The following is a 17,235-nucleotide window of genomic DNA, read 5'->3' as shown; positions in this document are numbered from 1 at the left end:
CTTTCTTCCACTCTCTCTAAAAGTCAATGGGGGGCGGGGGCAGGTCCTCAGGTGAGGATTAACCAAAAAACAAAACAAAACAAAAACCCACAATCCACAATGAGATATGACTTTACACCTGTCAGAATGACTATCGTCAATAAATCAACAAAAAGCAAGTGTTGTCGAGGATGTGGAGAAAAGGGAGTCCTTGTGCACACTTGTTACGGTTGCAAATTGGTGCAGCCACTCTGGAAAACAGTATGGAATTTTCCACATTATGACCCAGCAATTCCACTTCTGGGAATTTCCCCAAAGAAATCCAAAACACTAATTTGAAAACATATGCATCCCTATATGTATTGCAGCATTATTTACAATAGCCAAGATATGAAGCAAGCTAACTGTCCATTAGTAGATAAATGGTTAAAGAGATGTGGCACATGCATACAATGGAATATTGTTCAGCCATAAAAAAAAAAAAAAAAAAGAATGAAATTTTAGCACTTGTGACAACATGGATGGACCTACAGGCTATTTTGCTGGGTGAATTAAGTGAGACAGAGAAAGACAATTACCGCATGATTTCACTTGAATGTGGAATCTAAAGAACAAAAGATATGAACAAACAGAACGGAAACAAATGCATAGATACAGAGGACAAATTGATGGTTGCCAGGTGGGAGGTCAGGCAGGGGGATGGGTGAAAAAGGTAAAGGGCGCCCCCTCGTGGCCGCGGCTTCGAGGCCCAGCACGGGGCTGCCCTCCCCCCACCCGCGTCCACCGGCACCGGCGCGTGCGCCCGCCGCAGCTCCGCCCAACGCCAGGCCAGGCGCCGCCTGGAGGGGAAACCCCGCCGGTGCCGGAGGCGGGCTCGGTCCCGGCCCCGTGGTCCTGGAGGAGGCGAGGCGCTGGGCCGCCGGGGCAGGTGCGATGGACGACGCGCCAAGTGGCTCCAGCGGTGAGACAGGGGCCACCGCAGCGCCTACGGGGTCTTCACTGGCAACCGCCGAGGTCGCCGCGAAGTCAGCGGACTCCAACAGCCAGTGCGTGTTCTGCCGGATTGTGAGCCAGCAGGAGCCGGGCACCGAACTCCTGTATTGTGAGAATGAAGACCTGGTTTGCTTTAAAGATATCCAACCAGCAGCAACTCATCATTACCTTGTGGTGCCAAAGCGGCACATCGAGAACTGCGCAGAGCTAAGGAAAGAGCAAATAGAGCTTGTTGAGAGCATGGTTACCGCCGGAAAAACCATTCTTGAAAGGAATAATTTCACTGACTTCAAAAATGTGAGAATGGGTTTCCATGTGCCACCATTCTGCACCATTTCCCACTTGCACCTTCATGTCATAGCGCCAGTCAGTGAGTTTGGCTTCTTATCAAAATTGGTTTATAGACCGAATTCCGATTGGTTCATCACAGCTGACTATTTGATTAAAACACTAAGAAGACGAAAATGACAGCAGTGGAAGATTTTCTTATTCTCGGCTCAACAGAAACGAATATGTTGGTCCCTCTTAAATCAAATTACAATGGTAAGGTTTGTTGGGTTTTATACGAGGCTGTTACTGGGTAGCCTTAAGTCTTCTCTGAATGTGTTTCCTGAGATCTGTAATATAGTTATATGAATACTCTGGCATTGACTTCTTTGTTTTGTTTTTTTAATATATTTTATTGGTTTTTTACAGAGAGGAAGGGAGAGGGATAGAGAATTAGAAACATCGATGAGAGAGAAACATCAATCAGTTGCCTCCTGCACACTTCCCACTGGGTATGTGCCCAAAACCAAGGTACATGCCCTTGACCAGAATCGAGCCTGGGACTCTTGAGTCCGCAGGCCGACGCTCTATCCACTGAGCCAAACTGGTTACGGCTTGACTTCTTTGTTTTAATGGTTACTTATCTAAGGTATAAGATTCTATAGATAAAATTTCATTAAAACAAATTCTGTTAATCAAGAAGGGCTCTGTATTTTTTAAAAGTTCAAGTATTTTCATTTCTCATTATTGTCAGTTATAATAGTGATTTATTATGAAGAATAAACAGGTATAGAAAAAAAGAAAAAGGTAAAGGGATTAAGAAGTACAAATTAGCCGAAACCGGTTTGGCTCAGTGGATAGAGCGTCGGCCTGCGGACTCAAGGGTCCCAGGTTCGATTCCGGTCAAGGGCATGTACCTGGGTTGCGGGCACATCCCCAGTGGGGGATGTGCGGGAGGCAGCTGATCGATGTTTCTCTCTCATCGATGTTTCTAGCTCTCTATCTCTCTCCCTTCCTCTCTGTAAAAAAATCAATAAAAAAAAAAAAGAAGTACAAATTAGTAGTTATAAAAATAGCCATGGGATATAAAGTATAGCATGGGGAATATAGTCAATAATATTGTAATACTTGTGTCAGGTGGATACTAGATTTATTGGGGTGATCACTTCATAAGTTATATAAGTGTCAAATCACTATATTGTACATCTAACTAATATTATCTGTCAACTGCAACTGAAAAATTAAAAATATTTTTTAGCCCAATAGGTGTGGCTCAGTGATTGAACATTGACCTATTAACCAGGAGGTCAGGGTTAGATTCCCAGTCAGGGCACATGCTGGGTGCAGGCTTGATCCCCAGTAGGAGGCGTGCAGGCAGCAGCTGATCAATGCTGCTCTCTCATCATTGATGTTTCTCTCTCTCTCTCTCCCTCTCCCTTCCTCTCTGAAATCAATAAAAATAAAATAAAAAGCACTAGAATGTACTATAGAGCAACCAAAAGCTGCATGTGGGAAAGCCTTCTCCAAAAAGTTCACGTTCGCTGAACACCAGAGAACACACACAAGAGAGAAATCTTATGAATGCTCTGAATGCGATAAAGCCTCTTTCAAGAAATCATGGTTCAATATCCATCAGAAAGCACACACAGGAGTAAAAACCCTTTATACGCATTGACAGTGGGAAAGGCTTCATCCAGGGGCAGTCTCATTGTGCACTGGCAGATTCACAGTCGAGAAACCTTACATATGCAACGGATATGGAAAAGGCTTAGTCCAGAAGACATACCTTATAGCACGTCAGATAGTTCACACATGGAAGACACCTTTTGTGTGCAGCAAGTGTGGAAAATCCTGTTCCCAGAATTCAGGTCTCATTAAACATCAAAGAATTCACCCAGGAGAGAGATCCTATACCTGTAATGTGTGTGGGAAAGCTTTTGCCTACACGTTTTGCCTTGTGAAACGTAAGAGTACACACACAAGAGTGAGATATGATGTGGTCAAGGAGGAAAATCCTGTCACAGAGAGTCCCAGCTCATCACAAAACAGTGTTGTCCTGCAAGAGAGAAACCTTGTTAATATGGTGATTGGGCAAGTGCCTTCTGTGGCCATTTAGCAAACATCAAGACATTAAACATAACAAATTTTTGAGGAAAAATTTCCAGCTCAGCTTATGGTTTTAAAGTATATTTTTCCCGGCTGGTGTGGCTTAGTGGTTGAGCTTTGACGTATGAACCAGGAGGTCACAGTTCAATTCCTGGTCAGGGCACATGCCTGGGTTTCAGGCTCAATCCCCGGTGCAGGGGTGTTCAGGAGGCAGCCGATCAATGATTTTCTCTCATCATTGATGTTTCTATCTCTCTCCCTCCACCTTCCTCTCTCTGAAATCAATAAAAATATATAATAAATAAATAAATAAATAAATAAATAATCATAGACAGTCCTAACCGGTTTGGCTCAGTGGATGGAGCGTTGGCCTGCGGACTCAGGGGTCTCAGGTTCGATTCCGGCCAGGGGCATGTGCCTTGGTTGCGGGCACATGCCCAGTGGGGAGTGTGCAGGAGGCAGCTGATCGATGTTTTGTTTTTTTAAAAAAATATATTTTATTGATTTTTTACAGAGAGGAAGGGAGAGGGATAGAGAGTTAGAAACATCGATGAGAGAGAAACATTGATCAGCTGCCTCCTACACACCCCCAACTGGGAATATGCCCGCAACCAAGGTACATGCCCTTGACTGGAATCGAACCTGGGACCATTCAGTCCGTAGGCCGACGCTCTATCCACTGAGCCAAACCGGTTAGGGCTGATCAATGTTTTTAACTCTCTATCCCTCTCCCTTCCTCTCTGTAAAAAATCAATAAAATATATTTTTAAAAATCCTAGATATAGAGAGGACTGGTGATTTCCAGAGTGAAGGGTGGGGAAGGGGGAATTGGAGGAAGGTGATCAAAAGTCACAAACTCCCAATTATAAGGTTAATAAGGACTAGGGATGCGATATACAACATGATAACTATAGTTAGCACTGCTGTATGGTATATAGGAAAGTTGCTAGGAGAGTAAATCCTATGAGTTCTCTTCACGAGGAGAAAAATGTTTTCTTTTTATTGTATCTATATGAAATGATGGATGGTAGCTGAACCGATTGTAATCAGTTCACAATATATGTAAATCAAACCATCATGCTGTAGCCTTAAACTTATACAGTGATGTGTGTCAATTATTTCTCAACAAAACTGGAAAAAATAAGCTGAGGTACATCTAGACAACAGAATATTATTGAGCGCTAAAAAACATCTGTAAAGCCTTGAAAAGACATGGAGGAACCGTAAATGCCTATTACTAAGTGAAAGAAGCCAATCTGAAAAGGCTATGTCAGTATAAGCCAAACTACATGACGTTCTGAAAGAGGCAAAAGTATGGAGAAAATAAAAAGATCAGTGGTTGCCAGGGAGGTGGGATGAATAGGCGAAGCACAGGGTATTTTTAGGGCAGAAAATACTTTGTATGATACTAAAATGTCCTTATACATTTGTCCAAACCCATAGAATGTACACCACCAAGAGTGGACTCTAATGGAAACTCTGGGCTGTGGGTGATTGCGATGTGAATGTAGGTTCATCAGTTGTAACGAATGTACCGCTCTCATGGGGGAGACTATTGCTCCATGCTCCAAACAATTGAGCCACCCAGCCAGGGTAAATCTTAATTTTTAAAAAAGTGAGTGAGGCCCTGGCCGGTGTGGCTCAGTGGATAGAGCGTCAGCCTGCGGACTGAAGGGTCCCAGGTTCGATTCCGGTCAGGGGCATGTGCCTGGGTTGCGGGCACATCCCCAGTGGGGCGTGTGCAGGAGGCGGCTGATCGATGTTTCTCTCTCATTGATGTTTCTGACTATCTCTCTCCCTTCCTCTCTGTAAAAAAATCAATAAAATATATTTAAAAATAAATAAATAAATAAAAATAAAAAAGTGAGTGATGCTCATCTTTTTAGACTGTCCTCCCAGCACCCTCAGAAGGCAGGCCAGACCAGAGTCAGAATGAGCGGAACCTTGCTGTTTTCTTGCTATGTGACGATCAGCAATTCACTTCACTTTTCTGAGCACCATTTCCTTTAAGATGGTGACAGAGTTGCTGATGTAAAATTGCTTTGAAAGCTCTAAGGAACCACCCAAGTGCAAAGGTGTATTGCACTTGGCTATTTCACACATCTGTCGTAGCTGGTGGGCCCTGGAGCCAGTTGATTTGTGACCTATTATTCCTGCACCACTGGTAGCGGGGACACTCCCCTGACCAGCATTTTGTCTGCCTACTGAGTGTCAGGCCCTGTGCTGGGTGAAGTGGGGGAAACAGAGGGGGAAGATGACATAGTCTCTGCCCTCAAGAATGTAGTCTCTTTGGGGGCTGGCCTGTAAGGTTGGTAAAAAGAATGGCGGAGGGTTCTGATGCCGTGGGAGAAGGCGTCAAGGTGGAGGTCAGATCAGGGAGGGCTTTCTTGAGTCGGCGTCGTTTGAGCCTGGCCTTGAAAAATGTCTGCATGAGGGCAGACACTTCGGCCAGATGACACAGCCTCGCATAGATCAGTTCGTCTCCTTTGTGAAGGAGGCGATGGAGGTAGGTCGCTTGGAGGCAAGTGTCCAAAGGCCCAGTACGCCAGGCTAGGCAGTGGAGCACTCGTTTGGACATGACAGGGAGCTACTGAAAGTTTCTGAGCAGGATCAGCATGGTCCAGGCCCCACTTTCCAACGAATGATCTACAGGATGCACGGGGAGGCTGCAAGGAGAGCAGTGAGCAAGGAGGCAGGACAGTTGTAAGGGGGCTGCTGCAACTACCCAGTTGTAATGGGGGCTGCTGGACAGGAGGTGGCAGTGGAGACTGAGGGAGAGACTGCAGAGGAAGAACTAGCTGAACTTGGCAATTGATGGCTAGTGATGAGCAGCCTCTGAACAGCCTACTTCTCGCTTTCTCCGAAGCCAGTCTTTCCCAGGCTCCCTTCCAGGCCTCTTCTCCTGGGCCCCTCCGTCAGCTGTAGGGCTTCCTCAGCATTCTTCCCTGAGTCGCCTTCTCTCAGCCAACATGTTGCCAAGGGCAGACGCGGATATCCTGAAGCTAATGAAGCTTAAGCTACAGGACACCTCCCTTATTGGGACCCTTCATTGCTAGGCGTATCTGGGGGTTACAGAACAGCCTAGATGAGGTGGGGAAGCCAGGTTGCAACCAGAGAGCATTTGCACGTAAGCCTTTCTGGTAATTTGCCTAAGGAGATTTCAGAAAGAAAAGACATTAATCCCAATAATTTGTCATGATCTCATTGTGCATTCTGTCGACACAAGAAATGTCCAAACTTGTAGAGAATCTTTATGAGTTTATTGGAGCCTAACTGGTGACATTGCTGAGAAGCAAGATCTCAAATGCTTCGGCGAACGCACAGTTTTGCAGTTTCTTTTATACATTTGGAATCAAGGAGAATGTAAGGAAGATCACACAGAGGCGGGGGGAAGCAGGGATAGTTAATACGACAGGTACCCCCTTGAGGGTGATTACAGCTCTGAGGGATCCGGAAAAGAGGACTGCGTTTGGCGTTTCAACCCAACCCAGACGCACGTGACAACAGGGCTCCATTCCCATGGGGGTCAGCAGAGAGCGAGCGTGAGGAAGTGCAACATGTGAGGCACGGAGGAGGGCCCAGGCCTCTCACCAGGGGTGCAGAGGGGCAGAGGCGAGGGCCAGGGAAGGTGCCATGTTAGACAAGGTGGTCTTTGATGAGATGGCAGGTGAGCAGGGACAAGGTTTCTCCACACAGCAGCCAGGAAAATCCTTTCTGACTGTCAGGCTGACTGATGGAGTCGCTCCCTGCGCCATGGGCGCCTGCCGAGTTCTCCAGCCCCATCTCTCCAGCCCTTTACACTCAGACACCGGGTCTTTCCACTGGTGTCTCCTGCAGCGGTTCTCAACCTTCCTAATGCCGCGACCCTTCAATACAGTTCCTCATGCTGTGGTGACCCCCGACCATAAAATTATTTTCGTGGCTACTTCATCACTGTGATGTTGCTACCGTTATGAATCGTCATGTAAATATCTGATATGCAGGATGTATTTTCAGGGGTCGCGACCCACAGGTTGAGAACCGCTGCATAGCTCTTCATCCCCACTGGGCTTTCTCAGACATGGTTGCCCCTTTCCTTTCCACCCAGTCACAGGGTGACATCACCGTGTTGAGGATCCTTCCCTGGCCCTCAGACTACATGATAGCTCCTGTCACATTCTGTGCTTGTTGTTGTGTTTTTGTTTTTGTGTTTGTTTTTGCCTCTCAGCACTTTAACACTAGGAACAAATTGCTGGAGTTCCTGAAGGCTCCTGGGAGGAGTCACACCTGTCTTGTTGGCCTCTGTGCACGTGTCTGCGCCCATTGTGTGGGGCAGTGTTGGCACATACTAAATAACCATCCATAGGTGGGTGGATGTCTGCAGGCATTCATGATAGCAATTACTCATGTGTTCAATTCACTCAACAATTATAATAGGGCCCGGCCGGTGTGGCTCCTATGGACCAGGAGCTCGCAGTTCAATTCCCGGCCTGGGCACATGCAGGCTCCATCCTTGTAGGGGGCGTGCAGGAGGCAGCTGATCAAAGATTCTTTCTCATCATTGATGTTTCTCTCTCTCTCTCCCTCTCCCCTCCTCTTTCTCTAAAAAAAGTCAATAAAAACATTTTTTAAAAAAAAATTATAATAGGGACAAACACTAAGTACCAAGCTATGTTTTTACATGAATTAATTCACTTAATTCTCAAAATAACCCTATTAAATAGGCTAGCAATCCCATTTTAAAGGCAGTAAAGAGATGGTTGACGCAATGAGAAAGCAGCCAAGCAGGGACTTGAACCCAGAAGCTGACTCATGTGTGTGCCCTTAACTGCTGTGCAGGACAGTCTATCAAATCCAAGTCTACGAAGCGCCAGGCATCATTCTTGATACCAGGGAGAGAATATATTGGAAAAGCAAACAAGTAAAACAAACTAACAAACTTCCGGGTTTTTTTAAGCTTCCATTCCTGGTAGAGGAAAACAAAGAAAAAAACATAACAGCAAGTAAAGGTATAGACGTAGGAGAATGATGAGTAACGTATTATGAAAAAAACAAAATGGGGCTGGGGAGAGGGAATGAGGGGCACAGGTGGTGCTGTTTTATTTTATTTTATTTTTTAATGCTCACCTGAGGATATTTTTTCCTTTTTGTTTTTAGAGAGAGAGTGGAAGGGAGGGATAGAAGGAAGGAGAGAGAGAGAGAGAGAGAGAGAGAGAGAGAGAGAGAGAGAGAGAGAGATTGGTGAGAGAGACATCTTGATTGGTTGCCTTTCGCACATGTCCCCCCGGGGGCTGGGAATGGAATCTGCAGCCCAGGTATGTGCCTTTGACTGGGAATTGAACCCTCGACCCTGAGCTCTAACCATTTAACTACACTGGCCAGAGCAGGGTGGTGTTATTCCTTTTTTTAAATTTTTACTTCTGTCACTTATTCTCTAAAGTTTAAGGGGAACTTTGTTTAAAAACTATATATCTTTTTTTACTTCAGAGAGGAGGGGATAGGGAGAGAAAGATAGAAACATCAATGATGAGAGAATCATTGATTGGCTGCCTCCTGCACACCCCCTACTGGGGATCAAGCCCACAAACCAGGCATGTGCCCTTGACCGGATTCAAACCCGGGACCCTTCAGTCCACAGGCTGACGCTCTATCCACTGAGCAGAACCAGCTAGGGCAGGGTGGTGCTCTTTTAGACAAGGTGGTCTCTAAGGCCTCTCTGGTGTGACATTGGAACAGAGATGTGAATGCTTTGGGCGAAGAGCATTCTAAAACAGGGAGGTGTATAAGTGACCCTCCCCCCTCACATCTCTTCTCTCAAATAAATAAATAATTAAATAAAAAAGACATAATTACCATCCCAAAGCGTTCCACTGGCCCATGCTAAGACCATTGACACCTCAAAGGGTGACTATTAGGCTGAGGTCAATGTTGGGCTTGGTCCATTAAGTAACTCACAAAGGAGTCCATATAAAGCACTGCACCCTAACAGAAGGTGATGAGCCGGGCGGGGTGGCTCAGGAACCAAGAGGTCAGGGCACTCGCCCAGATTGCAGACTCAATCCCCAGTAGGGGGCGTGCAAGAGGCAGCAGATCGATGTTCCTCTGTCATCGATGTTTCTATCTCTCTCTCTGAAAACCAGTTCTATATTAAAACAAAATAAAAATAAAAAGGTGATGAGAATAAGATGCATCTGATTTTGTTGTCTCGTTAGTTAAAAAGAAAGGAGGCAACCCCGCTCCCTCAACGCCCAGAATGTATAATGCGATTCCCAGACTGTGTATTTGTTAATTCTAGTAGAATGAGTACAGAGGCGTTTATTATACTTTTCTTACATTTTAAACTTTAAAATAATTTAAAATGTTTCTAGATTAAAGGTAACACAAATCTTTGCTTTATAATTACTTTTTTAAAGTACATATATTTTTATACATTTTGATGTTATTTTCCCAATTTTAAAGTATTTTTTTTTTAAATTGAGCAAGAGTGCCCCAGCTGGTTTGGCTCAGCGGATAGAGCGTTGGCCTGAGGACTGTAGGGTCTCAGGTTCAGTTCTGGTCAAGGGCACATGCCCAGGCTGTGGGCTCCATTCCCAGTGGGGGGCGTGCAGGAGGCAGCCAATCAATGGTTCTCACTCATCATTGATGTTTCTATCTATCTCTCCCTCTACCTTCCTCTCTGAAATCAATACAAATATAGATTTAAAATAACAAAAAAAATATGTTCTAAAAAAACTGATCAAGACCAAGGGGTTGCTTGATTAAATACTTGTATAGTCGCCCTAACCGGTTTGGCTCAATGGATAGAGCCTCGACCTGCGGACTCGAGAGTCCCAGGTTCGATTCCGGTTAAGGGCATGTACCTTAGTTGCAGGCACATACCCAGTAAGGAGTGTGCAGGAGGCAGCTGATCGATGTTTCTCTCTCATCGATGTTTCTAATTCTCTATCCCTCTCCCTTCCTCTCTGTAAAAAATCAATAAAATATATATTAAGAAAAACTTGTATAGTTGTATAATGGCATATTGTGCAATATTAAAATAATGTACCAACATGGAATATATTGAAAACGGCAGGGTACACAGCAGTTATGATTCCAATTATAAGTCGAGAGGATGAATATGTTTGGATAGGCAGAGAGAAATATGAATGAGTGTTTACCAGGCCCTGGCTGGGGGGCTCGGTTGGAGTGTTGTTCCATGCACTGAAAGGTGGCAGATTCAACTCCAGGCCAGGGCACATACCTAGGTTGCAGGTTTGATCCCCAGTTGGGGCATGTGCAGGAGGCAACCAATTGCTGTTTCTCTGTCTCTCACTCTATCTCCCCTCCTCTCTCTTTAAAAAATAAAATAAAATAAAATATCAATAAAATAGCCTGGCTGGTGTGGCTTGTGGTTGAACATCGACCTATGAACCAGGAGGTCATGGTTTCATTCCTGGTCAGAGCACATGCATGTGTTTCAGGCTTGATCCCCAGTGCAAGAGGCAGCCGATCAATGATTCTCTCTCATCATTGATGTTTCCATCTCTCCCTCTCCCTTTCTCCATGAAATCAATAAAAATATTTTTTAAATCAATAAAATTTATTTTTTTTAAATAGTGTTCACCACTGTGTTAACTTGGAGCTGTCTCTGAGTGGTAAGATTTGGGGATAATTCTAACTTTTTGTATGCTTGTCTGAATTAAATTTTTTAATCACATGCATGTATCATTATTATAAAAGAAACATACTAAAATCCAAAGCATCTCAATCCAGTCTCCCACATGTAAACTACTCTGAATGGAAGCTGATGACTATCCTCATAGACCTTTATACACACACACACACACACACACACACACACACACTTTTTCTTGTGTTGTTTTTTTATTTTTTAAATTATATTTTTATTGATTTCAGAGAGGAAGGGAGAGGGAGAGAGAGATAGAAACATCAATGATGAGAGAGAACCATTGATTGGCTGTCTCCTGCAGGCCCCCTACTGGGGAATGAGCCCACAAACCTGGGCATGTGCCCTTGACCGGAATTGAACCTGGGACCTTTCAGTCCACAGGTCGATGCTCTATCCACCGAGCCAAACCAGCTAGGGCATTGTGTTGTTGTTTTTAACAAACATGAGATGATACTGTGCATATTGTTCTAAAAGTTGCATTTCTTATTCAGCAACAGCTATAGAAATACAGTATTTTCTTTGTGAATCACACTTGTATAATCAGAAAAAAGTACAGTTCTTTCTGGTTTTGGAAACAAATGATGATATCTATCTATCTATCTATATATACATATATATGATTAATTTTTTATTGATTTCATGATGAAGGAACAGGGGGAGAAAGAGAGAGAAACATTAATGATGAGAGAGAATCATTAATTGGCTGCCTCCTGCATGCCCCCCACTGGGGATCGAGCCCCAAACCCAGGCATGTCCCTGACCGGGAATCAAACCACGACCTCCTGGTTCATAATTCAATGCTCAGCCACTGAGCCACACCGGCTGGGCTAGATATATATTATTGACATGATATATGAAAAAAACTAACAACGTGTAATGCTATTCCATTTAAAACAATAAGTATATCTAAATAAGCAAGCTAAAAAGCAGACAAAGAGATTAAAAGAATATACCCCGAACTGTCAAATGTGATCATCTTGTTGAGGATGAGAAGACAAAACTGTGATCTTTTTAATTTTTTTTCTATATATTTTTAAATTTTTATTTATTGAACTTCAGAGAGGGGAGAGAGAGAGAGAGAGAGAGAGAGAGAGAGAGAGAGAGAGAGAGAGAGACAGACATTGATTTGTTGTTCCAGTTCTATATGCACACATTGGTTGTTTCTTGTATGTTCCCTGACCGGGGATTGAACCTGCAACCTTGGCGTATCAGGACAATACTGCCATCATGCCATCAACTGAGCTACCCGGCCAGGGCCATCTTCTATGCTTTTTTGAAACATGTTTTTTTGCAGTGAGCATACATTGCTTTTTTAATTTTTGAACTTTACCCCCAGATTTATTGGCATATAATTGACCTGTGACATTGTGTTTGAACTTCTAAAATAGACTTTTAATTATAGCGGCACTCTGTTTTCTCTTCGTAAAAAATGAAACCCAATATTGTAAAGTGTAAACCAGAAAGTCTGTCCTTCACTTTGCCTTCTCAATTCTACTCGCAGAAGTGACCAGTGTTAACAGTTGATCATGTGTCTTTCATGCCTACCGATGGTATCTATATATTGTTCTACAGCTTGCCTTTTTACATTTAATATATGTGTATCATCGTTCCAGGTCAATACATATAGATTTGTGTCTTACTTTTAAATAGCTGCCGAGTAGTCGATTGTGTGGCTCTGCCGTGATGCGTAGCTAACTTCGTACCATGCTGTGACGAACACCATTTGTGCAAGTAAATCTATGAGGTAAATTCTGGAAGTGGAAGAGAATTGTTGGGTCAAAGAAGGTGTGCAGTTAAGATTTCATAGAAGATGCTACTAAAAATTGCCCTCCAAAGGGGCTGCAGCCATTTTAGTGCCATCTGCAAGGTCTGAAGAGGCCTGTCTGCCACTCCTTCGTCAATATCACTAATTAGCAAGTTCTTAAAATACCTGCTGCAAAAATCAACGGTACTGAATTAAAGTTTTATTTTATCTTGACACAAACTCATATTGAAAAGATATTCTATCTATGCGTGAGGTCAAGCCAAATAAGATAAAAATTTCAAACAGTGCACAAAGGTATACAGGAAAAACAGTGTCTCCCTGTTCACGATGTCCCACCCTATCCAGCCCCCAGTGAGAAGCTGTTTGATATACAGAGAATTTTGTATGTGTGGATAAAGGGTATTTCCTCCACTAATGTTTCCCTTTATTTTGTTTAATCCTCCCCCGATGATATGTTGTTTTTATTGATTTGAGAGAGAGAAAGAAAGAGAGAGGCAGAGAGAGAGAGACATCAGTTAATTGCCCCCGAGCCCCGCCTGGGGATTGAATGCACAACCTGAATATATGCCTGACGGGAATCAAACCCGTCGCCTTCCTTTCAGTGTATGGCAGCGGTTCTCAACCTGTGGGTCGCAACCCCTTTGGGGGGTCGAACGACCCTTTCACAGGGGTCGCCTAAGACCATCGGAAAACACTTCCATAATTACATATTGTTTTTGTGATTAATTACTGTGCTTTAATTATGTTCAATTTGTAACAATGAAATTGGGGGTCACCACAACACGAGGAACTGTATTAAAGGGCCGCGGCATGAGGAAGGTTGAGAACCACTGGTGTATGGGACGACGCTCTAACCACTGAGCAACACCGCCAGGAGGCCTCCACTACTGTCTTTTACACCAACAGTAGCATATGGCATGTGCTCTCTCTTCTTTTTTTTCAGATAGGATCTTCAGTATAAAGAACTGGATTAATTAAAATCCTTAATCTGGCCCTGGCCTGTTTGGCTCAGTGGATAGAGCGTCGGCCTTCGGACTGAAGGGTCCCAGGTTCGATTCCGGTCAAGGGCATGTACCTTGGTTGCGGGTTCATCCCCAGTAGCGGGTGTGCAGGAGGCAGCTGATCGATGTTTCTCTCTCATTGATGTTTCTAACTCTCTCTCTCTCTCCCTTCCTCTCTGTAAAAAAATCAATAAAATATATTTTTTTAAAAAAAAGTTAAAAAAATCCTTAATCTGTGACATATTGCTATTCTCTGTTCATGGTCCCCTTTTATTTATTTACTTGTTCTTTTATGCTTTTATTTATTTACATACTTACTTATTAATATTACAATACTGTTGACAATAATTCACATCTTCTATCCATTTAAGCTGTTTCCTCCCTCCCCAGACCAGGAAACACTATCTTCAACTTCGTGTTTATTATTTTCTTGCCTTTAGTTTTTCGAGCTTAGTCTCTATAAGATGATTAAGCAACCTATTGTCTAGTTTCAGTGCTTTCTGAATTTGAGAAAAGGGGTATTATGATGCAGGTAGTCCTTGGGTTCTTGCTTTCTTTTTTACACTTGATATTATATTAACCAAATCCACCCATGCTGTTAAGTATGACTGTGGTCCATTCACGTTCCACCCTTGTGCAATAGTTCATTTTGTCAGGGTACCGCAGTGTATCTACCCAGTCTCCGGTTGAAGGGCATTCCGGGTTCTTTCTGTTTGGTTTTGTGTGTTTTCTCCACGCGCTTTTTTGGTTGTTTTAGTTTTGCCGTTTGTTGGCTGCTGTTAAGAATACTCATGTCCGTGTCTCCTAGAGCATTTGTGTGAGCCTTGCTCCCGAAGCCCCGACTGGCAGCTCAGTTGGTTAGAGCATCATCCCCATACGCCAAGGTTGCAGGTTTGATCCCAGGTCAGGACACATACAAGGAGCAACCAATGAATGCATACATAAGTGGAACACCACATCGATGTTTCTCTCTCTCCCCTCCTTCTCCCTCTAAAATTAATAAATATTAAAAAATATTTGCCCTGACTGGTTTGGCTCAGTGGATAGAGCATCGGCCTGCGGACTCCAGGGTCCCAGGTTCGATTCCGGTCAAGGGCATGTACCTTGGTTGCGGGCACATCCCCAGTGGGGGGTGTGCAGGAGGCAGCCGATCGATGTTTCTCTCTCATCGATGTTTCTGACTCTCTGTAAAAAATCAATAAAATATATATTTTTTAAAAAAATTTGCTCCTGGTATCTGCCCAACAGCCGAACTGTTGGATTTTAACATCAGTAAAACTTTACAGGAAAATGATATATTGTTTTCCAAAATGCTGTATGGCCAAAACCGGTTTGGCTCAGTGGATAGAGCATCAGCCTGAGGATCAAAGGGTCTCAGGTTCGATTGGTTGCAGACTCCTCCCCGGCCCGGGCCCTGGTCGGGGCGCATGCAGGAGGCAACCAGTCGATGTGTTTCTCTCACATCGATGTTTCTCTCCGTCTGTCCTAAAAATCAATAGAAAAACATCCTCGGGTGAGGATTGACAATAAAATAAAATAATAAAAACAGAGTGGCCGTATGGATATATTCTTTTCCATCATCAGTGTGCAGAAGACATTTGTTCTTCTCCAACGCTTGGCGATATTCTACTTCTTAATTTTTTTTTTTCTACTTCTTAATTTTTGCATTAGGCTTTGCATAAACTGGAATCGTATTGTGATCTTGATTTGTATTTCCTTGGTTACTAATGACGCTGAGTATTTCTTCATGAGCTTTTTGGCCACGTTTCCTCTTCTTTGAAATGCATGTTCAAGTCTTTTGCCCATTTTTTACTGGTTTATTGTCCTTTGTTGATTTGTAGGTCTTTAGATGATCGCAATATAGGTCCTTAAATGGTTACAGGTGCTTGCACATATCTTCAAATTTGTAGCTTACAATTTAATTTTAATATAGTTTCATTTATTAGAATTTTCTTTTATAATTAACCTTTTGTGTTAAGAGATTCATTTTTTAAATATATTTTTATTGATTTCAGAGAGGAAGGGAAAGGGAGAGAGAGATAGAAACATCAATGATGAGAGAGAATAATTGATTGGCTGCTTCCTGTATGCCCCCTACTGGGGATTAAGCCTGCAACCCGGGCATGTGCCCTTGACCAGAATTGAACCCGGGACCCTTCAGTCTGCAGGCCGACACTCTATCCACTGAGCCAAACCAGCTAGGGCAAGAGATTCTTTATTACCCAGAGTTCAGGAAGAAATACCCTTATATTTTCTCCTAAAAGTTTTAAAGTTTTGCTTTTGATAATTAAGTCCTTATATATCTGAAGTTGATTTGTGTGTATAATGTGAAGCAATGATCTGATTTCATTTTTTCCCCATATGGATGATCATTTTTCCCCCAGCTCCATTGATTGAATAATCCCCACTTGACTATTTGCCATGCCACCTGTCATTTATCAATGCTCGGCCGGTGTGGCTCAGTGGTTGAGCGCTGACCCATGAACCAAAAGGTCACGGTTCAATTCCCTGCCAGGGCACATGCCCAGATTGCAGGCTCGATCCCCAGTGGGGGGCTTTCTATCTCTATCAAATCAATAAAAACATATATTTTTTAAAAGTTCCATATATTTATGAGTTGATTTTGGTGAATTCCTCTTTCTACCAACACCACTTTATTTTTGTTGCTCTAGTTTAACAGTTCTGGTAGAGCAGATCTTCGCGCTTCCTGTTCTTAGCCCTTTAGTTCTCCCTAGTTACTTTTTAATTGGCTTGTTGAATTTCATGAAATATCCCATTGGTAAGTTTTTTGATTTTTTTTTTATAGTTCTAGTGTTCTTTTTATATGTATATTTTATTGATTCTTTACAGAGAGGAAAGGAGAGGAATAGAGAGCCAGAAACATCGATGAGAGAGAAACATCGATCAGCTGCCTCCTGCAAAGCCCCCCACTGGGGATGTGTCCGCAACCAAGGTACATGCCCCTTGACCGGAATCGAACCTGGGACCCTCCAGTCCACAGGCCGACGCTCTATCCACTGAGCCAAACCGGTCGGGGCCCATTGGTAAGTTTTATTAGCATTGCATTAGCTCTTACAGATCAATATGGAGAGAATTGTTATCTTTACAATACTGAGTCTTCCGATATCCATGCACATAAGTTATCTCCACTTATGTATTAATAATAAATTTTGAAGATCTGAACATTGGGATCTACCTCATATTTTTAAAGGCCCTTGTATTCCATTGTGTGACTGTCAAACCCCTATTTTGGACACTTGAGTTGTTCCTGTTCTCTAGCTCAGAAACAATACTTTGGTGGCTACACACACAGTGTATATGAAAAATAGTTGTTTTTTCAGATTGTTCTTAAAAATTTTATTGATCTTGAGAAAGAGAGAAACATCAATTTGTCCACTTATTGTCCACTTATTTACTTATGCATTCATTGCTTGATTCTTGTATGTGCCCTGGCCAGGGATCGAACCCACAACATT

At 43.2% G+C, this 17,235-nt stretch overlaps 2 protein-coding genes across 4 annotated transcripts in view; one reads left to right on the top strand and one right to left on the bottom strand.

Annotated features, from left to right (window-relative positions):
* The first annotated feature begins 912 nt into the window (after positions 1–912).
* On the top strand, positions 913–1,497 carry LOC118656058 (histidine triad nucleotide-binding protein 3-like). The gene has a single exon (XM_036308795.1). It carries the CDS (start codon positions 913–915, stop codon positions 1,438–1,440), a length of 528 nt encoding a protein of 175 aa, XP_036164688.1. The 3' UTR covers positions 1,441–1,497.
* FBRS (fibrosin) overlaps positions 965–17,235 on the bottom strand; it is a 37,680-nt gene continuing 21,409 nt past the window's right edge. Inside the window, exons 18-19 of one of the 3 annotated variants that reach the window (XM_036308793.1) lie at positions 12,634–12,744; positions 965–1,074 (exon numbers count right to left, since the gene is read on the bottom strand). In XM_036308793.1, the coding sequence (XP_036164686.1) occupies positions 12,636–12,744 (109 nt within the window). In that variant the 3' untranslated portion in view covers positions 965–1,074; positions 12,634–12,635. Of the gene's footprint in view, positions 1,075–2,999; positions 3,296–12,227; positions 12,745–17,235 lie in introns of those variants that run through there. The other 2 variants (XM_036308794.1, XM_036308791.1) reach the window with 2 other exon arrangements.

Source organism: Myotis myotis, unplaced genomic scaffold, assembly GCF_014108235.1.
Source record: "Myotis myotis isolate mMyoMyo1 unplaced genomic scaffold, mMyoMyo1.p scaffold_m19_p_5, whole genome shotgun sequence".
In the NCBI taxonomy this organism is placed as follows: domain Eukaryota; kingdom Metazoa; phylum Chordata; class Mammalia; order Chiroptera; family Vespertilionidae; genus Myotis; species Myotis myotis.
Note: the sequence above shows the minus strand (reverse complement) of the source record. Positions and strands in the feature narration are given on the sequence as shown.